This window comes from Chinchilla lanigera, unplaced genomic scaffold, assembly GCF_000276665.1.
Source record: "Chinchilla lanigera isolate Chin_1 unplaced genomic scaffold, ChiLan1.0 scaffold00142, whole genome shotgun sequence".
Lineage (NCBI taxonomy): Eukaryota > Metazoa > Chordata > Mammalia > Rodentia > Chinchillidae > Chinchilla > Chinchilla lanigera.
In genome coordinates, this window is record NW_004955543.1 from 254375 (window position 1) to 272476 (window position 18102).

An 18102-nucleotide genomic window follows, 5' to 3' on the forward strand; every position below is an offset into this window, starting at 1 on the left:
ATTCCCAGGACAAAGCAAGTACTGGCCAATTGCAATAGAAATGGCAAAGACTTACTAACCATCTGGGCTCAGTGGTGCATGCCTGTAACCCCAGCACTCGGGAGGCTGAGGCAGGAGAATCACAGTGAGTTCGAGGCCAGCCTGGGCTACAGAGTGAGACCTTGTGTCAAAAGCAAAAGCAAGCCGGGAGTAGTGGCACACGTCTGTAATTCCAGCACTCAGGAGGCTGAGGCAGGAGGACCCATGTGAGTTCGAGACCAGCCTGGGCTACAAAGTGAGCTCAAGGCCAGCCTGAACTGTATAGCGAGACCCTGTCTCAAAAAGACAAAAGAAAAAAAAAAGGGGCAAAAACAAAACAAACAAACAAAAAAAGGTACAGCATTCCACCAGTACTGAAGAAAGAAAAAGAAACAGGCCAGTCAGGCAACTTCCTCCGTCTTGTTTTTTGTTTTGTTTTTTTTTGCACTGCTGGGAATAGAACCTGGAGTCTTTGGCATGCTGAGCCAGGGCTCAGGCAATTGTTTTCCCTAAGTCTGTGAGGGGGAATCCAGGGTGGGCTGCAAGATCAGTGGACGACCTTTTTAACCATCAAGCTGGGTGGGGTGCGGTATTGGGGGTAGAGGGGAAACCAGCCAGATGGAGGGAGTAGTTGCAGGGGATTGTAAGCAGTGGGGGCTGGGGCTGCTCCTTAGGGATTCCCAGAAGAAAGGAGACTTCTCCCAGAGCTAGAGAAGAAAGGAGGCTGTGCTTTCCCTGAATTCTTTCATGATTATTTATCTCCACTCTCCAGAGACCAGGGTGATGAGCTCTCACAAGGGAAGGTATTGAGGTGTCCCACACTATGTGGGTGGGCACTGAGTCCAGGAAGGACCTGTGGGTAGCACCTGTTCTCCATCCCAGGGGTCCCCAGAAACCCTAGAAATCGTGTTTTGGGACCCCTTTGGCAGGTTTTGCCGCTGAACGACTTCCAGTGAAAGACCTCCAATCTGCAAGCTCTGAACACGCGTGAGCACAGAACTGACCCAGGGGCTGGTGGTGTGGTGCAGCGGTCTGCGACACATAAGGCCCTGGGTTCCATCCCCACTACTGCAAATGGGAAAAGAAAAGCAAATTAAGCAAGTTGCCTGATCTCTCTGGGCCTCAGCTTCCTCAGTCTTCCAAATGAGGGTAAAAGGCTTACCTTACAGAGTTGTGGGGAGAATTAATTAGAGTTAATGATGTCAGCAAAGTGCCCGGCTCCTTGTAGGCAGCTATAAATGGTAACTGTTATCATTGTTATGCTGTTACTGTTAATACTGGATTTCACTGACTCTGAATCACCATCGATTGGAAAATGCACCATTATTCTATGTATCACTAAGAAAGAGAAAAAAGCACTGCCATTTAAATTATGACTCACTAGGACTTGGAAGACGTAGGCTGACTTCAGAGATGTTAAAACATTAACTGCTTCTTAATCTCTGCATTCTGATTCCAGGTGTGCGTTCCCTTGTGAGAGCTCATCACACTATGTCCCCATGGCCTCTGTACCCTCTGTATGGACATTACAGCCCAGCATGTGGTTTCATCAAAACAGGTCAAATCTGGGCACCCTGTAATGGACAAAACCATGTCTTGTCCCCAACACTGGGCAAAGCAGTAGCCAATGCTGAACAAACAGACACATGGCTGGGTGTGGGATGCAGTTGTAACAGGGTGACTTTTTATCTTAAGGCTCCCTGAAAAAGGTGCTAGTCCAGAAAGATTCACTCTCCAAATGAATGACAGACTGGCACACTCACGAATGAAGAAAATGCCTGAGGCCACACGATTCAGTAAAACGTGGAGCTGGGGTTTGAACCCAAGCGGTCACGTTCCAGAATCCAGGCCCTTGCCCTCATTATATTATTACACTGTTTGGGGGAGGGCCAAGGGCTTCTTCTCCCCACCACCCACAGAGCCCTCCATCTTCCCAATCAAAGCCCGCAGAGGTCTCGTCTTAAATCACTCTCCTAGCTTGGGCAGTCTCTGGGACTCCTAGGAGTAGGAACTCAATACCTGCCAGAGGGAAGAAGGGAGGAAAAGGCTTGCACAGCGGAACTTAACGCGGATGGTGGAACCTCAGAGTGACCAGCCGCTTTCTCCAGCTGGATGAAAGGCAGACTCAATATCCGTTTGGTTACCTGTACGACCTTTGGTTGACTGTAGCTCACAGAATAACAGCAAGAGGGGCACTTTGAGCAACCAACAGTGCAATTTCCTGATGCCGTGAGGCACCAAACTGCCCACTGAATGACAGCCCACCTAGGACTGGCTGGACTGGTGGCCTGACGGTGAAGAAAACAGACAGCCTCCCGAGGGCCTTATAGCAGACTGGTGAGCTGTGGTGCTCCTGCTGGCCTGAGTGCCGGGGTGTCTTAAATGAAAGACTGTTGCTAGGATCACCCCTGGCCTGAGGAACTGTCTGGATGTTATTCTGTTTGGCCTTCTGTGAGGGAGCTGTGGGAATTTCAGGAATTTCAGGACGACTGATCAATGTGTGTAGCTGCCCACCAGGTAGCTGTTTGTGATGGAACTGCACCATGCTTGAGGGCCTGGCTGGGTGTGTTGACTGACTACTCACACATGGTGTGGGTTGGGGGCTGCTGAAAATGACCACCTGGCGGGCTGACCTCATGAGGGGCAGCCTGAGGGAGTCACAAGCCAGCCTACTGACAGCAAGAACCATGTAGCTGCCTGGCGCTGGCTATATGTGGTTGCAGACTGTCTGCCCTGATAGATTCCAAGCCTCTCTGAGTGGCCCAACACAACACAAGGTACTGACTGACTTGGTCCATGCTGGGGATGAGTTGTCTGAGAAATGACCAAACAGGTGTAAGAATCCAGCATGACTTGACTACAGCCATCTTGGTTGTAACCACCCTCTTGCTTGGCAGGTGACCCTGGTATGCATTCCAAACCCTGTAAGATAAAGAAAGAAATTAAGACAAGTCGGATGAACATTACATGCTGGCTACTGATACTGGCATTTGACATATTAATAGTTTGGTTTTTGAGAAAACACATGTATATTCTGGTCAGCCACCCCATTTTTTTCTAGTTTTGAAAACTAAACCCCTTCCTCCTACCTTGGGGTGTGAGAATTCTTCTGTGTTGATGCCCCTCAAGACCTGCTTCTGTCTTTTAATCCACCTTTTTTTTTTTTTTTTTTTGGTACCGGGAATCGAACTCAGGACCTTGTGCTTGCCAGGCAGGCACTGTGCCACTGAGCTATATCCCCAGCCCCTAAGGAATAAGAATAGCTCCTGAGAGAAAGGAGGGGTCCCAAATGAGTTGCCTTTCAGTCCACTTTGCAAAATCATGGGATTTGTCGCTTTCTTCGGCCTTGCCAACTTTCGCCTTTGGTATCCAGTTCTGGTACCGGGGCTTTTCCTACACCCTGGGTGACAAACTGACAGGTGGCCAGGAAGTCCTATTGTATTTCTGGTTGCTGAGATTACTTGCTCTGAGGGCCTAGCGGGTGTGTAGCGAGCAGAAACTTGAGGGCCCCTGACAAGGCTATCCTCTGACAGGGCTATATTAAAGCTGACCGTGACAGCTTGTCCTGACCTAATCCCAGTCTGCTGGAGGCCATGGCTGAAGGCTGCAGTTCATGAGACGCCTCTTCCAGGGTGGAGCGCAACTGGTCCGTGGAGAGAACTGTTTGACTGGCTGACATTGTGAGCAGGACCTTTTGAGGGAATGGCAGGGTGGCTAGCTAGAGACATTGTGTCTCCCTCGAAGGACAAGGACGGAGGGCACAAGTGGATGCTACTACTGACTGACCGCCAGCGTGAATAGGGAGGAGGGGGTCTGAAAGACACCTGTCTGGAATGACTCATTTTCTGATTTGTATGCGTGATCAACAGAGCAGCTAGCTATATATGGCGCTAGTCCACCCTGGGAGTCACGGCCTGCGTGGGGTTAAAATGTGATGACAGGCTGACTGACGGAGATAATTGGGGGGTCTGACAGGACGGAGGATCCCCCTTACGACTGGCTGAGAACGTGATTGGCTACCAGTGTGACAGACAGACCGGCGTACAGGCAGGGCTTCGGGCACCCAGCGGCCGCCGCCGCCGCCGCCGCCGCCGCCGCCGCCGCCTAGAAGCACTCTGGGAAAGTGCGAACACAGCCTCCGGGACCGAGCCGGTGGCGAGGAGGAGTCCGGTCACCACTTGCCGGTTGGTCCGCCCCGGCGCTGCTGGCTGCAAGGCGCGGCCAATAGGCTGCGCGATCCCGGCCACGCCCGCGCGAGCTCTCTTCTCGCGAGGCCGTCTAGGCCCGAATGTCGTTAGCCGTGGGGAAAGATGGCGGAAAATTTAAAAGGTGAAGCAGTGGCGGTAGAGGCGCGGGCCCGCCGGCCGGGCCGGGTGGGCTGGAGGGGTGGTGTCGCGAGCTCGGGGCGCCGGCGTCCGAGGCCACAGAGCCGGGAGCCGGAAGCCTGGGGCCGAAAGGATAGGGCTCACGGAGCGCGGGCCCAGTGCGCGGGGCTGGGCGGGGCTGAGGGGAGGGGGCGCGCGCTTGAGAACGCGGTGGGCGCGGGGCTAAGTGGGGACGCGGGCGGGGGGCGCGCGCCGCAGATCGCGACCGGACCGGCGCGCGCACGCGCGGGGGTTTGCGGGGACGACAAGGCTGCGCGCGCGGGAAAAACCGGCCCCTGGTGACCGTTACCCTTTCGGTGTCCACGCTAGACGCCGGAAGGGGAAGGAAGAGAAGGGGACAGACCCCCTCCTTAGAGTGGGTGGGTGGGTGAGCCTTGAGGGGGACAGGTTATCACCGCTCACTGAGGTGCGGGAAGGATTTGAAGTAGATTCCCCCAAAAGAGGGGAACAGGGCCTCCCTGACGGGAGAGCTGGACTGCCCATGTGCAGGGAAAGGGGTGGCTCTGTCTGTTGCGAGGCGAAGCCGCGAGGAGGGTGGATTCCACAAGTGTGAGAGGGACTCTGAGGGCCAGGCGAGTCCAGCTGTTGTCAGCGCCGCGCCAGCAGCCCGGGAGGCTGGGGCCGCGAGCGAAGGCTTCGGCAGACACGCATCGCAGGGAGAGGAAGCACGGGCGCAGGCTCCGCTGGGCCTTGCCCATCGCAGGAGGGAGCTTTAATTTTGTAAGGCGCCTCTGTTTTTAGGTTGACATCTAGGGTGTCTCATTATGAATTTATTTATTTTTTTCTCATTATGAATTTAAGTAAGTTTGATTTTTGTAGTGGGAAGTAGGTAATATCGAACGTTTTAAAAAGACATAGGATGTGGCGTGGGTACATTTGGAATCAAGTGTTTGGGGGCACGATTTGATAAAATGGCTTCTAAAGCACACTAATGAAAGACGTGCCTTGAATAAGAACTATGTATTTTTAAATCCGTGTCTTGAAGTTTTTTGGTGGCTTCACAGACACTCTAGGTATACTTAAAAGAACTGATGTCACTAACCTATTCCGCTTTGTGTATTCCTCAATTCAGCGCATGGCCCTTTGGATGAGCTCTATCCTTCACAGACATGTGGCTGAGACAGAAAGTCAAAATGGAGCAGTGGGAAAAAAAAATTTTACCTTGCTGGGTTAAGGTGCCCCAGACAAGTCATTCAAAGGAACCTTTCTGCAATTGTGTATCATTTCACAATCCTTATTTATAATTCCAAAATCTAAAAAGTCCTGAAAACTGAAATCTTTTTTTCTAAAATTTGGCACCATTCATTGAAAAAGAAGATCTTAAAAAGTGGGATTGTGCAATGAGTTTATCTTACATTTTACCTTTATTTAATGGGGAAAATGTGTACTTTTGCTGCAGAAATATCCATGTGTTTGATTATGGCTTGATGTCCCTGATCACGATGGGGGTGTTAGTTTAACGTACGGGGGCACACTTAAGAGCTACACTTGTAAAATCCTCCCCAAATTTGAATTCTAAAACATGTCTGGCCCTGGGAGTTTTAGACAGGGAATTGAAGACCAGTCTTTCCAGTTAGGTCTTTGTTTGGTGCCCTGGAGGTTTTAATCCTGTCCCCAACCCCCTCAGGGCCATACACCCTACTGAGGTGGGGGTTGTTCTCTTTCTTTTGCAAAGTGGAGTGAGCAAGTCTTGAACCTGTTACAGGCAGTTTTAGGACTCGGGCAGAGGGAGTTAGAGGCTCGGAATAGATTCCCCTTTGGGACCAGCCGCGCAGCAAACCCCACTTTAACCCTGCTGCTCCAAAGGAGGCCTTAGACACAGCACAGGGGTTTGAGGAAGTAACACTTTCATGTTGCAGAAGGATCTCAGCACTGGGGGAAGAATCTGTGGATTAAGTTTCCCTGACTCTTAGGCTGCCCTTGGGATACTCTAGAGAGGATTTGGGGTCCCATTTGGCCCCCATCCTGGTCAGGCTGCCCAGTAATGGCTCACTCTGGCCCCCTTGTTCCAGGCTGCAGTGTGTGTTGCAAGTCCTCTTGGAATCAGCTGCAGGACCTGTGCCGCCTGGCCAGGCTCTCCTGCCCTGCCCTTGGCGTCTCTAAGAGGAACCTCTATGACTTTGAAGTTGAGTACCTGTGTGATTACAAGAAAATCCGCGTAAGTCTGGAGTGATCCATGCCCTGGGAGGGGGCAGGTCTCAAGGGTCTTGCCTTTCGCCCCACCCCTGCTGCCCATATCTGTTTCCAAAGGGAGTTTTTTTCCTCTGATCCTTCCTGAAAAAAAAAATAGGATGGACAGACTTGGTTATCCCCATTTTATAGGTAGGAAGACTAAGTGGGTTTCTTAGGGGATGAGGAACTATATGAAGCCCCAAATGTCTCTTCCCATCTCCCTGGAAACACAAACTTATCGCTGAGATTCAGGCACCAGAACCCTGAAGTAGGGACAAGAATAGGTACTGTTACTAATTGTGTCAGTAACTATTGTTATGGTTACTTCCTCTCAGGAATTCATTTAACACTCCCACCCCACCCACCCCTACAATACTGTACTGTGACGTGGCAACAATTACTTTTGCCAGAGGATTTAACTGAAGGTCAGTTATAAACATGCTTGGGTTTAAATCCTGGCTGTATAAGCACAGCCCCCTTAAACTCAAAACATCATTCTCCTCATCTGTAAAATTGGGAGAGCTAGTAGTATCTAACTCATGCAGAGTTGTAGGGAGTAACTTTGTTACTAACACATGGGAGTTCCTTAAAACAGTAACTGTTTCAGGATGAGTGCTAGGAAAATGTTAGCCCATTCTTTGTTACCAATGGACACTGAAGCTCAGCAAAGTTAAATAACTTGCTTAAGGCAACACAGCCAGGGAGCTCCAGATGGAGAATTTGTACCCAGGTGTCTAACTTTAGAATTTGTATGGTCAAACTGTCCTATTGCTGCCTTCAGCAGTAAAAGCTCCCTCTGGCTGCTGTGCAGAGAATAGTAAGGGCCGAGGCAGGGGGACCAGTGAGGAGGTTCCTGCCAGGGCCCATCGCAGCCTCAGTGGTGGTGGCAGTGACAGCAGCTGGGTAGTTTAAAGTGGGCAGGTTCTGGATGTGTTTGAAGGTGGGGTGGCAGGGTGTGCCAAGGGTGGCCGTAGGGAGTGTGCCCGAAAGACGAGTGAAGGGTGACTCCAGAGTGTGGGCTGCAGCGGCCAGGAGAGCACAGATGCCGGGGAGACAGGAGGGAGCAGGTTCGAGAGATGAAAAGCGGAGATTAGAGAGATAGTAAGGGGGAGCGTGGGAGCTGAGCCTGGGAATCCTGTCTCCAGAGCCCATGGTTTCTAACCATTCCAGAAAAGGAATGGGGTGAGTTGGGGGCTCTCCACTGGCCCAAGGACCTCATCATTTATGACACCCTCACCGTCCTGCACCCCAACAGGAACAAGAGTATTACCTGGTAAAGTGGCGCGGATACCCTGACTCGGAGAGCACCTGGGAGCCACGGCAGAATCTCAAGTGTGTGCGCATTCTCAAGCAGTTCCACAAGGACTTAGAAAGAGAGCTGCTCCGGCGGCACCACCGGTCAAAGCCCCCCCGGCACCTGGACCCAAGCTTGGCTAACTACCTGGTGCAGAAGGCCAAACAGAGGCGGGCGCTTCAGCGCTGGGAGCAGGAGCTCAATGCCAAGCGTAGCCACCTGGGACGCATCACTGTGGAGAATGAGGTGGACCTGGATGGCCCCCCACGGGCATTCGTGTACATCAATGAATACCGAGTTGGCGAGGGCATCACTCTCGACCAGGTGGCCGTGGGCTGCGAGTGCCAGGACTGTCTGTGGGCACCCACTGGAGGCTGCTGCCCTGGAGCGTCCCTGCACAAGTTTGCCTACAACGACCAGGGCCAGGTGCGGCTGCGAGCAGGGCTGCCCATCTACGAGTGCAACTCACGCTGCCGCTGTGGCTATGACTGCCCCAACCGAGTGGTACAGAAGGGCATCCGCTATGACCTCTGCATCTTCCGCACAGATGATGGGCGCGGCTGGGGTGTCCGCACACTTGAGAAGATCCGCAAGAACAGCTTTGTCATGGAATACGTGGGAGAGGTAGGGAGACGAGACCTGGCGTGCTGTGCAGCTGTCCCCACTGTGTGTGCCCAGCTTCTGCCCTGCGTGCCTGAAACTCCCTTGCTTTCCTTGTGGGAGAAGTGTGGGTTGTTAGTCTGAGTGGCATAGGGATCTCCTGGCAGCGGCTGCTATTCCAGGCTGGAACACACCAGTACAAGTATGCTGGTGGCTAAAAGAACACCGAAGTTCTTCTGGACAGGGGTGACCTCCTAAAGGTCCCTAGCAAAGAAGGAAGATGGGGACTGGGATCTGAACAGCAGTCCTTTCAGAGGTCATGCAGTCAGAGCACAGGGTTGTAGCACCTGAAAAGGCCCCTCCCCCTTCCCTTCTCATCCCACAAGGGCCATCTTACACAAGGTGTACCTGCCCGGAGGGAACATCTTTCATGGTCTGGAATAGACATAGGTGTGCTTGGACTGAGGTCTCCTGCCTCCTCTAGCCTTTCAGGTCACCCTGGGGAAGGGCTGGCTGAATGAGACAGGCCCCCACTGTAATGAATGAGCCGGCAAATCATAGTGACTTCGCAGATTGGAGTTTGTGTGCTCATGACCAGTTTAGTGTGGGTGTTCAGGCAGTCATCCTTTCACAGTGTCTGCAGTACCCACGTTCTCTCCCTCTTGTGCCTTTCCTGTGCTTTAGAGCCTTGGAGCCGCCACCAGATCCTCAGCATTCCCTGGCAGGCAGGCTGACTAGGGGACCAAAAGGGAGGGTTCTAATGGGTCAGGTCTGAATACAGCGCACGTCACTTCTGCCCACACTCTGTTGGCTGGCACTGAGTCACTGGCCTTTACTGCAGTGTGGGCGGAGGAGAGGGTGCTTTAGCTGTGTGCCCAGGTGCAAAACAGAAGGGGTCTGGATGAGTAATTGGCAAACGTCTGCAACAGAAAGTATCACATCCTAAGGTGGGATGTGGTGGGCATTTGGAGTAGAGCAGTTCTCTTTTATGTAGAATCGTCTCATGCCTTAGGAGACATTTAACATCTGTGGACCATGACCACTTAAATCCATGAATGTGCCTCATTCTTGGTGACAATCCCAGATACCTCCATATATTTCCACAGCTTCCTTGGGGGGTGTGATAAGGTTGGGAAGTGATGAAGAGTGGCCCAAAGGGCACACACCTGAGGGTGTCCACACTGTAGCAATGACATTGATGGACAAGGAGAGGCGCCCTCTCTGAGGAACTACAGAGTAGAAAGGAGTAGACCCTAGAGAAGCAGGCCCAGTTTTGAGGCCAAGGACTCTGCACCGCAGAGGACTAGCCATCTGGGTGAGAGGATGGCCACACCCCAGATGGGCTGCTGAAGACACATCCCCGTGCCAGAGCACCAGCTGTCCTGGAGGAAGGAGGAGCTTGCCACACCCAGAGGGCTCCGGACAGCAGCAGCAGCAGAAGGGATCCTGGGGAACTTCAGGGAGAGATGTCCCCATCTCAGAGTGATGCAATAACTTGGAGGAAGAGCTGAAGCTCTCTGCACTGCAGAGGGCCCTAACTTAGGAAGTATCCACATTCACACCATCCTGGGGTCAGGCAAAAGAAGTGTCCTCACCCCCAGAGGGATCCGGAGAGCCTGGAGATGGTGTTTATACCTGTGAGCACCTGGCAGGCTGGAGGAAGTGGCCAGACCTCAGAAAGACCCTAACTATGTAGCAAACAATGTATTCTGACCCTGGAAGCCTCTGACAGTCTGGAGGGGAAGGTGTCCAGACCCCATGGGACCCCGGGAGTCTTAGAGGCCATCCTAAGCAGGAAGCATGGCTTCACTGTCCTCAGGTCTGGAGATGTGGGCCACCCTCAGAGCCCACAGGCAGCCTCGGAGTTCTGGGTTTAATGTCCTTACTCCTGCATGCTGGAAATAGAGGCTCCAGGGGCCCTCTCACCCTTCCTTACTATTCCCACTCTCCATGCCATTTCTTGGCCCTCCTGTGGCCATATTTGGTGACTTCCAGGCACCCCTCTGGCACCCTTAGACCCCATGGGTCCTCCTGATGGTGCTACAGGTCTCTAAACACTACCAGAGCCAAACTCATCTTCCCACTTGGCTTCCAAGGAGCCAGCAATGGGTGGGCTCTGTAGCCTTCCTGCCAGAGCTTGTACCCCAGTGTCACTGCTCAGCGGCAGTCACCGCACCTCTCTGTGTCTCCATTTCCTCACCTGGAAAATGGAAGCAATAACAGCACCTGCCTCTTAAGCTAGTCAGAAGCATTTATTCCGTGGGAAATACTTGGAAGAAGCACTTGAACAGTGGTCAGTACACAGTAAGTCTCAGGTAAGTGTTAACCATTATTGTCCAAAAGCCAGAAAATCCAAATGCTTAAAAAGTGAAAAGTTTTTTGTTACCCATTTGTCCACAGACCCCATCCTAACCTGATAGAGACCTATTTATAGTCTTTATTATCCTACTTAGAGGGAATATTCATATATTTCATCTCGAATACTAATTTGCTTTATTATATGGTGCTATCCCATAAGCTTCCAAGATATTATGTAATGGAGGGCATAGTCCCCATACCTGGGTGTCACACTGTCCTTCCCCCTAGGGACACTGACAATCTGCAGTGACAGTTCCTGCCATGTATGCAGCCCTTTGCTCCTTTGCACCCTTTCACATTTGAACTTTTACATTTCTGCAAAACATTTCCACCTCACCCAGCAGAGAATATTGGCCTACTTTATCCATTCTGAAACACACACACTCCTCACATTTTACCATCTCTGAAATGAAAATGATCTTAATTGATGTCCTTAGAATATATTTAATTAGCAGTTTTCCCTCTCTTGGTAAAGGGTACGTACAATAAGGGTGCATCTCAGATTTCAACAAGATCCAGCACGACCCCTCATTACATTGCTCTGTTCCTAACAAAAACAAGAACACTTTCTGCATCAATGATCTTGGGATTTTACAACAGCGCCTGTCAGGTTGGACTTCTGTCACTGCCATTCCCATTCTACAGATGAGAAAACAGAAACCCAAAGAGATACAGTAACTTGCTCAGAGTCACAAAGCTAGTAAAGTGGATTAAAAAAAAAAAAAAGGCCAAGTGTCTAAAAGTGGTGCTCTGCCAGGCCTGTTGGCCTTTTTATTTTTTGGCTGGGGAAACAGACACAGAGAAAGAACATTCAGGATCCCACATCCAGGAGAGGGCAGAGTGGCAGCTCCCCCCAGGCCTCTAGTTCCTGTTCCTGTGCTGCCAGCTCCTGGGCTGGCTGTCCTCCCCGCCCTTAGCAGCGCTCCAGCCCAGGGGCTCCAGCCCAGGGTTTTGTTCCTGGGTCTTCAGGGTGGACCACCCATTTCAGAGCAGGACTGAAAGGAAGGCGAAAGGGAAGGAACCGTTTGTGCCCTGGAGGGCTTGTGGGATGACTCACTCCTGTGAGACTGAGGGAGCAGGTAGGGGCAGAACAGACAAGAAGATGGAGTGGGAGGACCTGGGCCTACCCCTGGCGTGGGGAGGGACTCCAGTGAGAAAGATGGCTCAGAGTCGGGTCCTCACACTGGTGAGTGGGAGCTGCTGCCCTTTGATCCCAAGGCTTCTAAGGTGGGCTGAGAAGGCAGAGGCTCAGAGCAGTCACATCTGGCTGAGCCCACACCACAAGGCAGTGCAAATTCTGCAAGAGCTAGAGGGAGATTGGTGTCAACATACACCACCTCAGCATGCTCCTGTGGTTCTTGTTGCATCCCTAGGACAGGGCCTCCACTCTTTAGCCGGTGGCCTTTTATGACCTCAACCTTGCTTTAGACACTATATCTCCTTTGTATTCTCCCTTGGATTCCTTCTAAGCGTTGTGTTTTCTGATCAGCATCTTGCACTGTGGGTGTCTGACTCCATCTCCGACATCTCTATGACCCCTGAGGGTAAGGGCCAGGCCTGTCCTGTCTGTCTCCCCACCGAACTGTGACCCCTGCGAGTTGAGACCAGGCAAAAGGTAGGCCTCAATCCTTAAGACAAATCTACAGAATGGGTTGGGGTTGTGTAGCTCAGTGGCAGAACATGTATTTAGCATGTGTGAGGCCCTGGGTTCCATCCCCCTCACTACAAAAACAAACAAGTTCACTGAATGAATAAACAAATCAGGTGTGGAGGAGCCAAGTTCCTATGGGACTGGAGCTGGAGTAGTGAGCAGTATGGCCCAAGGGTAAATCTGGGTTCCATAAAGGTACTGCTGATCAGCACTTGGCACAAGAGGCAGGCAGGCGAGGACCTGTGTGGCCCTTTTGAATAATGCATGTGGAGTGCTCAAGCCTGGAAGGGGATGGATTTGAAAAGTGGAACAGCATGGTTCCAGAGCCGAAGGGGAGCATCCTGGGTTTGTATCCATTGTCCGTGGGGGTGCTAGAGGGTGGGCCCTGCAGCAGAGAGGGACACAGAAGGAGGAAGGGGCGTGGGGGAGACAGTGTTAGAGCTGCCTACAGGACTGCCTACAGGACCACCAGTGGGCTGAGAACAGGTCGCTGGGCTGGAGAAACAGCAAGTACGGCACTGCTGTGGGCTGCGCGCTATCCTGGCACTTGTCTCTAAGGGCTTGGCAGAGGCGGAAGGAAACCCAGGCGTGGGGACGTCCTGGGTCAGGAGGAAGCAATCTTGTATACAGTGGGACCTTCACCGAGAGAAGGGTATGGTCAGCTACACCTGGGCACTGCCGGAGCCTGTATGTGTTGGTCCTGGAGAAAGAGGGAACACGGGGCAGAGAGGAGATCTGTGGGACAGAATCCAGCAACAGCGTTTTGGGGACAAGCACAGATCACGGCAGGGATGGCGGAGCGGCTTCACAGTTACTAGAATGGTGGGGGGTGTGGGAGGTGCCTGTTCGGCCAGGTGTAGTGTGGCACTGAGGGAGGACCTCTCTTTCGTTTCCTTTCTTTCATCCATGTGCCTGCCCTGCTCTCCCTTTCTCTGTCATTCTGTTTGGCCTCAGCCTCTTTCTGGCCCTCTCAGACTCTCAGGGCTCGTGGCTTTGACCTTTCCCAGAGGGCTTGGCCTTTACTCTGAACTGGACTTTCACCAAGATTCTGTTTCCACCCTGGTCTCTGCCTGTAGCTCCCTTCACTGAGTCTTTCCCATTTACTCCATGTCCCCACCATCCAGGTCTCTCTCCCCCTCGTTCTCCGAGTCCTGTCTGTGATAGGACCATGCTGACCCCAGGCCTCTCACCCTGGCTCAGTCTTTCCTGTCTTTCTCCCGGTTGTGCCCTGGCTCTCATTCTTTTTTGCCATTCCTCAAGCCCTGTCTCTGTCTTTCCCTTCCTGAGGCTGTGGAACATCGGGACATCTCAGGCAGTCTCGCAGGGCAGCAGAAGGTGGGGTTTTCCCTTCCTTTTACTGTAACTACACCTTGTGGCCAGCCTCCTTCCACTGCCGGACTCCTGCCATCCAGAGGCCTTAGGAGGGAGGGGTAGGTGGGCAGTCCCCTGCAAAGGCTGTCAGGCCATCTGCATCACTGTCCCCATATGTCCATGGGGCACGGGTGCCTCCTGCTCACAATTCTTCTCTTCCCATGGTGCTGGAGCCTTTGTGACCAGTCCCCCCCTCCCCCCGCTCCTTTCCCCAGATCATTACCTCAGAGGAGGCAGAGCGGCGGGGCCAGATTTACGACCGCCAAGGCGCCACCTACCTCTTCGACCTGGACTATGTGGAGGACGTGTATACTGTGGATGCTGCCTATTATGGCAACATCTCTCACTTTGTCAACCACAGTGTGGGTACCCCTGGCAGGCGGGCAGAGGGTGGGGGGCAGGCCAGGGCCCCTCCTCACTATCCTGCTGTGTTTTTTGTTGCCTAGTGTGACCCCAACCTGCAGGTGTACAACGTCTTCATAGACAACCTTGACGAGCGGCTGCCCCGCATCGCTTTCTTTGCCACAAGAACCATCCGGGCAGGCGAGGAGCTCACCTTTGATTACAACATGCAAGGTGGGGGTGGCAGGGGCCTGGGAACAGGGGCAAGCAGTGATGTGGGATGTGAGGATCCCACCCCAAGGTACCCTGCTCACTTGCAGAACCAAGGGAAATTCTTTAGCCGGAGCTTTAAGATGCTCCTCCTGGTTCCCAGCTTCCTGTCCAGACTCCGGGATTCTTGCCCACATTCCCATCCCCAGAACCCCAACCCTGAGCCAGTCTCTCAGGACTCAGGGGCAGGGGTTTGGCTGGAGAGAGAAAGCCCCCCTGGCTCCATCTGGACTGAACTGTGCCAGCCCCTCCTCCCTCCAGTTCCCTTTGGGCTTCATCATTCCTTGTGACCTCCACCCAGTGCCTTCCTTGACGAATCAGTCACCTCAGACACTCAGGGTGGAGCTCATGCAGGAGAGGTCAGCTGCGCCTCTGGATGCCCAGGTGGCCCTCTATTCCTGACCCCCACTTGACTTGACCCTCCTGGTTCCCTGCTAGCCCGCACCTCCCCCAAGAGCCCTCAACCTGTGGTTTGAACACCCCTCCAGTGCTACGCGCTGCCTCGGCCCCAAAGCACCATCCCCGAGATTCCCCTCCTAACTCAGATCCTCGTCTCCTCCCAGCCCCCAAGATCTCTGGGTTCCTGGTATAAAGGGTGGCAGGGCATTTCATACAGGTCTTCTAATGAGTCCTCTCCCTCCCTCCCCTCCCCCCCACCCTGGCTGTGACTCCACAGTGGACCCCGTAGACATGGAAAGCACCCGCATGGACTCCAACTTTGGCCTGGCTGGGCTCCCCGGCTCCCCTAAGAAGCGGGTCCGTATTGAATGCAAGTGTGGGACTGAGTCCTGCCGCAAATACCTCTTCTAGTTCTGAGAAGTCTGAAGCTAGACTGACCAAGGGGGCCTGAAGTCACCCGCCCTCGCCCACTGCTGCCCTCCTGTTGGGGAACGACCCTCAGGCCCTCTCACCTGCCTCCACCTGCTCTGCCTGCTCCGCCTGCTCCAGGGTCAGGGCTTGTTGAGGACTGACTCCAGGAGTCCTCTCTGTGTTCCAGCCCCTGTGTGGGTTGTATTTACAAACCCTCACCGACCTTCAGAGTACATCGATCACATCAGATTTTCTGCAGTTAGGATTGGGGCCTATCGTGGAGGGCCAAGGGGTGGAGACCCAGCCTAGGGCCAGAGTAAAAGGATGTTTTCGTACCTGCTTCTGCCTGGAGCCTGAGGACCCTGCTGCAGGCTCCTCCCCTCCAACCCAGGGCAGGCAGACATCCAAAGGGAGGGTTCCCAGCCTCCCAGCCTCCCAGCTGCAGTGAAGCTGGTTGCCAGACCGCAGAGCCTTTGTACTAATGATGGGAAGGGGCCTCCTGGGTGGGGGACTGAGGCTGGACCTGCTCATCGTGCCACCGGTGCTGGCACTTAGGTCTGTGCAGGCTCCGTCAGAACTGCCCAGCTGAGAGGTGGACACCATGGGCCACTGGAAAGGGGATGGGTGCCTGTGGCCCACTGAGGAGTGAGCGGAAGGTGGTCTGACAGCCAGCCCTGGAGTGGGCTAGGCCGAAGTTCTGCCTGCAGGGAGCACAGAGAGAGTGTCCTGAGCCCTCAGGAGTGCCGAGGGTACTGAGAGCCCTGCCCTTGGCTGTGGTGACTGCTGGGGCTAGTGGAGCTGGAATCAGACCCAGATAGTTGTAGATAGCACTTAGGACAAGGATGTGCATTGGTTAGAAGCTGGTGAGGTGTCCGGCACTGGGTGGAGCACCTGGTCCACATGGATTGTCTCAGGGAAGCCTTGAAAACCACAGAGGTGGTTCCCAGGAAAAGGCCCATGTGGCACAAGGCAAAGTACTGTACAGTAAGTCTGCAACTTACGAACATTCGGGTTGTGAACTTTCACGGGTGTACTGTATAAGATTCACTCTGTCAGATCGTGAACGAACCTGACTTACGAACAGAATGGTGGGGGGAGCTTACCCACTAGGATACAGTGAGGCAAGAAAGCCCCTGCTGACCAACCCCAGCCTCCAGCCCTCTGCGCTCACCCCGGCCCCGGCTCTCAAAAATTAACTGCCTTCAAATGTGCAAAACGTGAAGCCTCGCCCCCTGCTTCCCCTGCTCCCCTAGCCCTGTAAGATCTTCTCTAGGAAGCCTTTCCTGATCACCTCTGCCCAGAGTGTCCCTCCGTGAAACTGCGCCCTGCTACCAGAAGCCAGATCCGTGTGTCTGTGTCTGTCCTGCTCTTGTCTCCCAGGCTGACTTTTAGGCGTGGGCTGAAGCTGGTTCTCCTCTTGTAAACCCCTCAGCCCTACCCAGCCTGGGGTGGGCACCAATAAACTGCGTGTTGACTAAAGAGACCCAGGTGTGGGTGATGGAGGGCAGGGAGCGGGGAGGATGGAAGGCCAGACCCAAAGCTGCCCAGGAGTGTAGTCCTCCAGCCTCAGCCATCTGAGTTTAATCCTTCCACTTTGGGCCCTCAAGGCATCCTGCGTGCACCATCCTCTACAAAATACCTTGACCGGAAATAAACTTGCTTCATATGTCCATGTGGCACTTAAAAAGCAAACTCACCCCAATGCTGTCTAAATGGATACACCATTATCATTTGCCATAAAACTAGCCGAACAAGTAAATGTAGTAGTGATAATGAAATGTGCTAAGATTGGAACTGTGCCCTCCCTGTTCTTAGATGCTTGGAACTTAAAGCCTGCCTACTGCATTCGAAAAGAAAATTTGCACACAGGTAATGGAGTCCCAAACAGCCCGGAGACCTCATACCCCTACCTCCAGAGAGCTCACACAGGGCACTAGGACACAGCCCCTCAAAAGCTCCTAGACCTCAGGCTATGGATATGGACCCCAAACCTCTTGGGGACGTCATCCCCTTGGATACCCACCTCCAGATAGCTCAGAGCTAGCACACCCAGACACAGATCCCAGGGAACTCGGGCTTCCAAACATCAGGGCCCTCACATGCAGGGATGGGGCAGAACCCAAACAGGGATCTTTACTTGTCTTCTGTGACAGAGATAAGCAAACACCTCAAAAACCTCATGACCTGAGATGTCACTTCCCAAACTCTTTGGAGCCTTCATGTCCTAACCGCCGCCTTCCAAACTGCTCATATTTCACATGCTGGGACAGGCTCCAAGTGGCTCAGATGTCACGGCCTGGGTGCAGACTGCCCGAACACCCGAGGGAGCTAATAGCTAAGGGTCTGAATCCCGACCCTTAAATGATTTTTTTCTCTTCCTTTTTTTTTTCTTTTCGAGATGGCATCTCATTTTATTGTCCAGGCTGGTCTTGAACTCTTGGGCTCAAGCAATCCTCCTGTCTCAGCTTCCCAAGCAGCAGGACTACAGGCAAGTGCCACTGTTCCTGGCTCCTTAAAAAGTACTACAACCTCATACTTTGGACACACTCCCCAATTGTTCAGAGATATTCTATAAACCATCACTAAACATCCCAGAGACTCGACTTTCTAGAACCTAATGCTACAAACAACTCAGATTTGTCTTAGACACAGATCCCAAGAATTTAGAGATCTCATAGCCTGGAAATAGATGCTGCTCAGAATTCATACCCTGGGAACAAATCTATATGCACCTTGGGGGCTGGGGATTTAGCTCAGCGGCAAAGCACCTGCCTGGCAAGTGCAAGGTCGTGAGTTCGGTTCCTGGTACCGGAGAAAAACCAAAACCAAAA

The 18102-nt window shown here is 53.0% G+C and overlaps 1 protein-coding gene across 1 annotated transcript; it reads left to right on the forward strand.

Annotated features, from left to right (window-relative positions):
• The first annotated feature begins 4104 nt into the window (after positions 1–4104).
• On the forward strand, positions 4105–16754 carry Suv39h1 (suppressor of variegation 3-9 homolog 1 (Drosophila)). Its single transcript, XM_005411276.2, has 6 exons — positions 4105–4347; positions 6416–6561; positions 7831–8493; positions 14065–14211; positions 14296–14425; positions 15138–16754. The coding sequence occupies exons 1-6, from the start codon at positions 4329–4331 to the stop codon at positions 15269–15271; spliced, it is 1239 nt and encodes a 412-aa protein (XP_005411333.1). The 5' UTR covers positions 4105–4328; the 3' UTR covers positions 15272–16754.
• The last annotated feature ends 1348 nt before the right edge of the window (positions 16755–18102 follow it).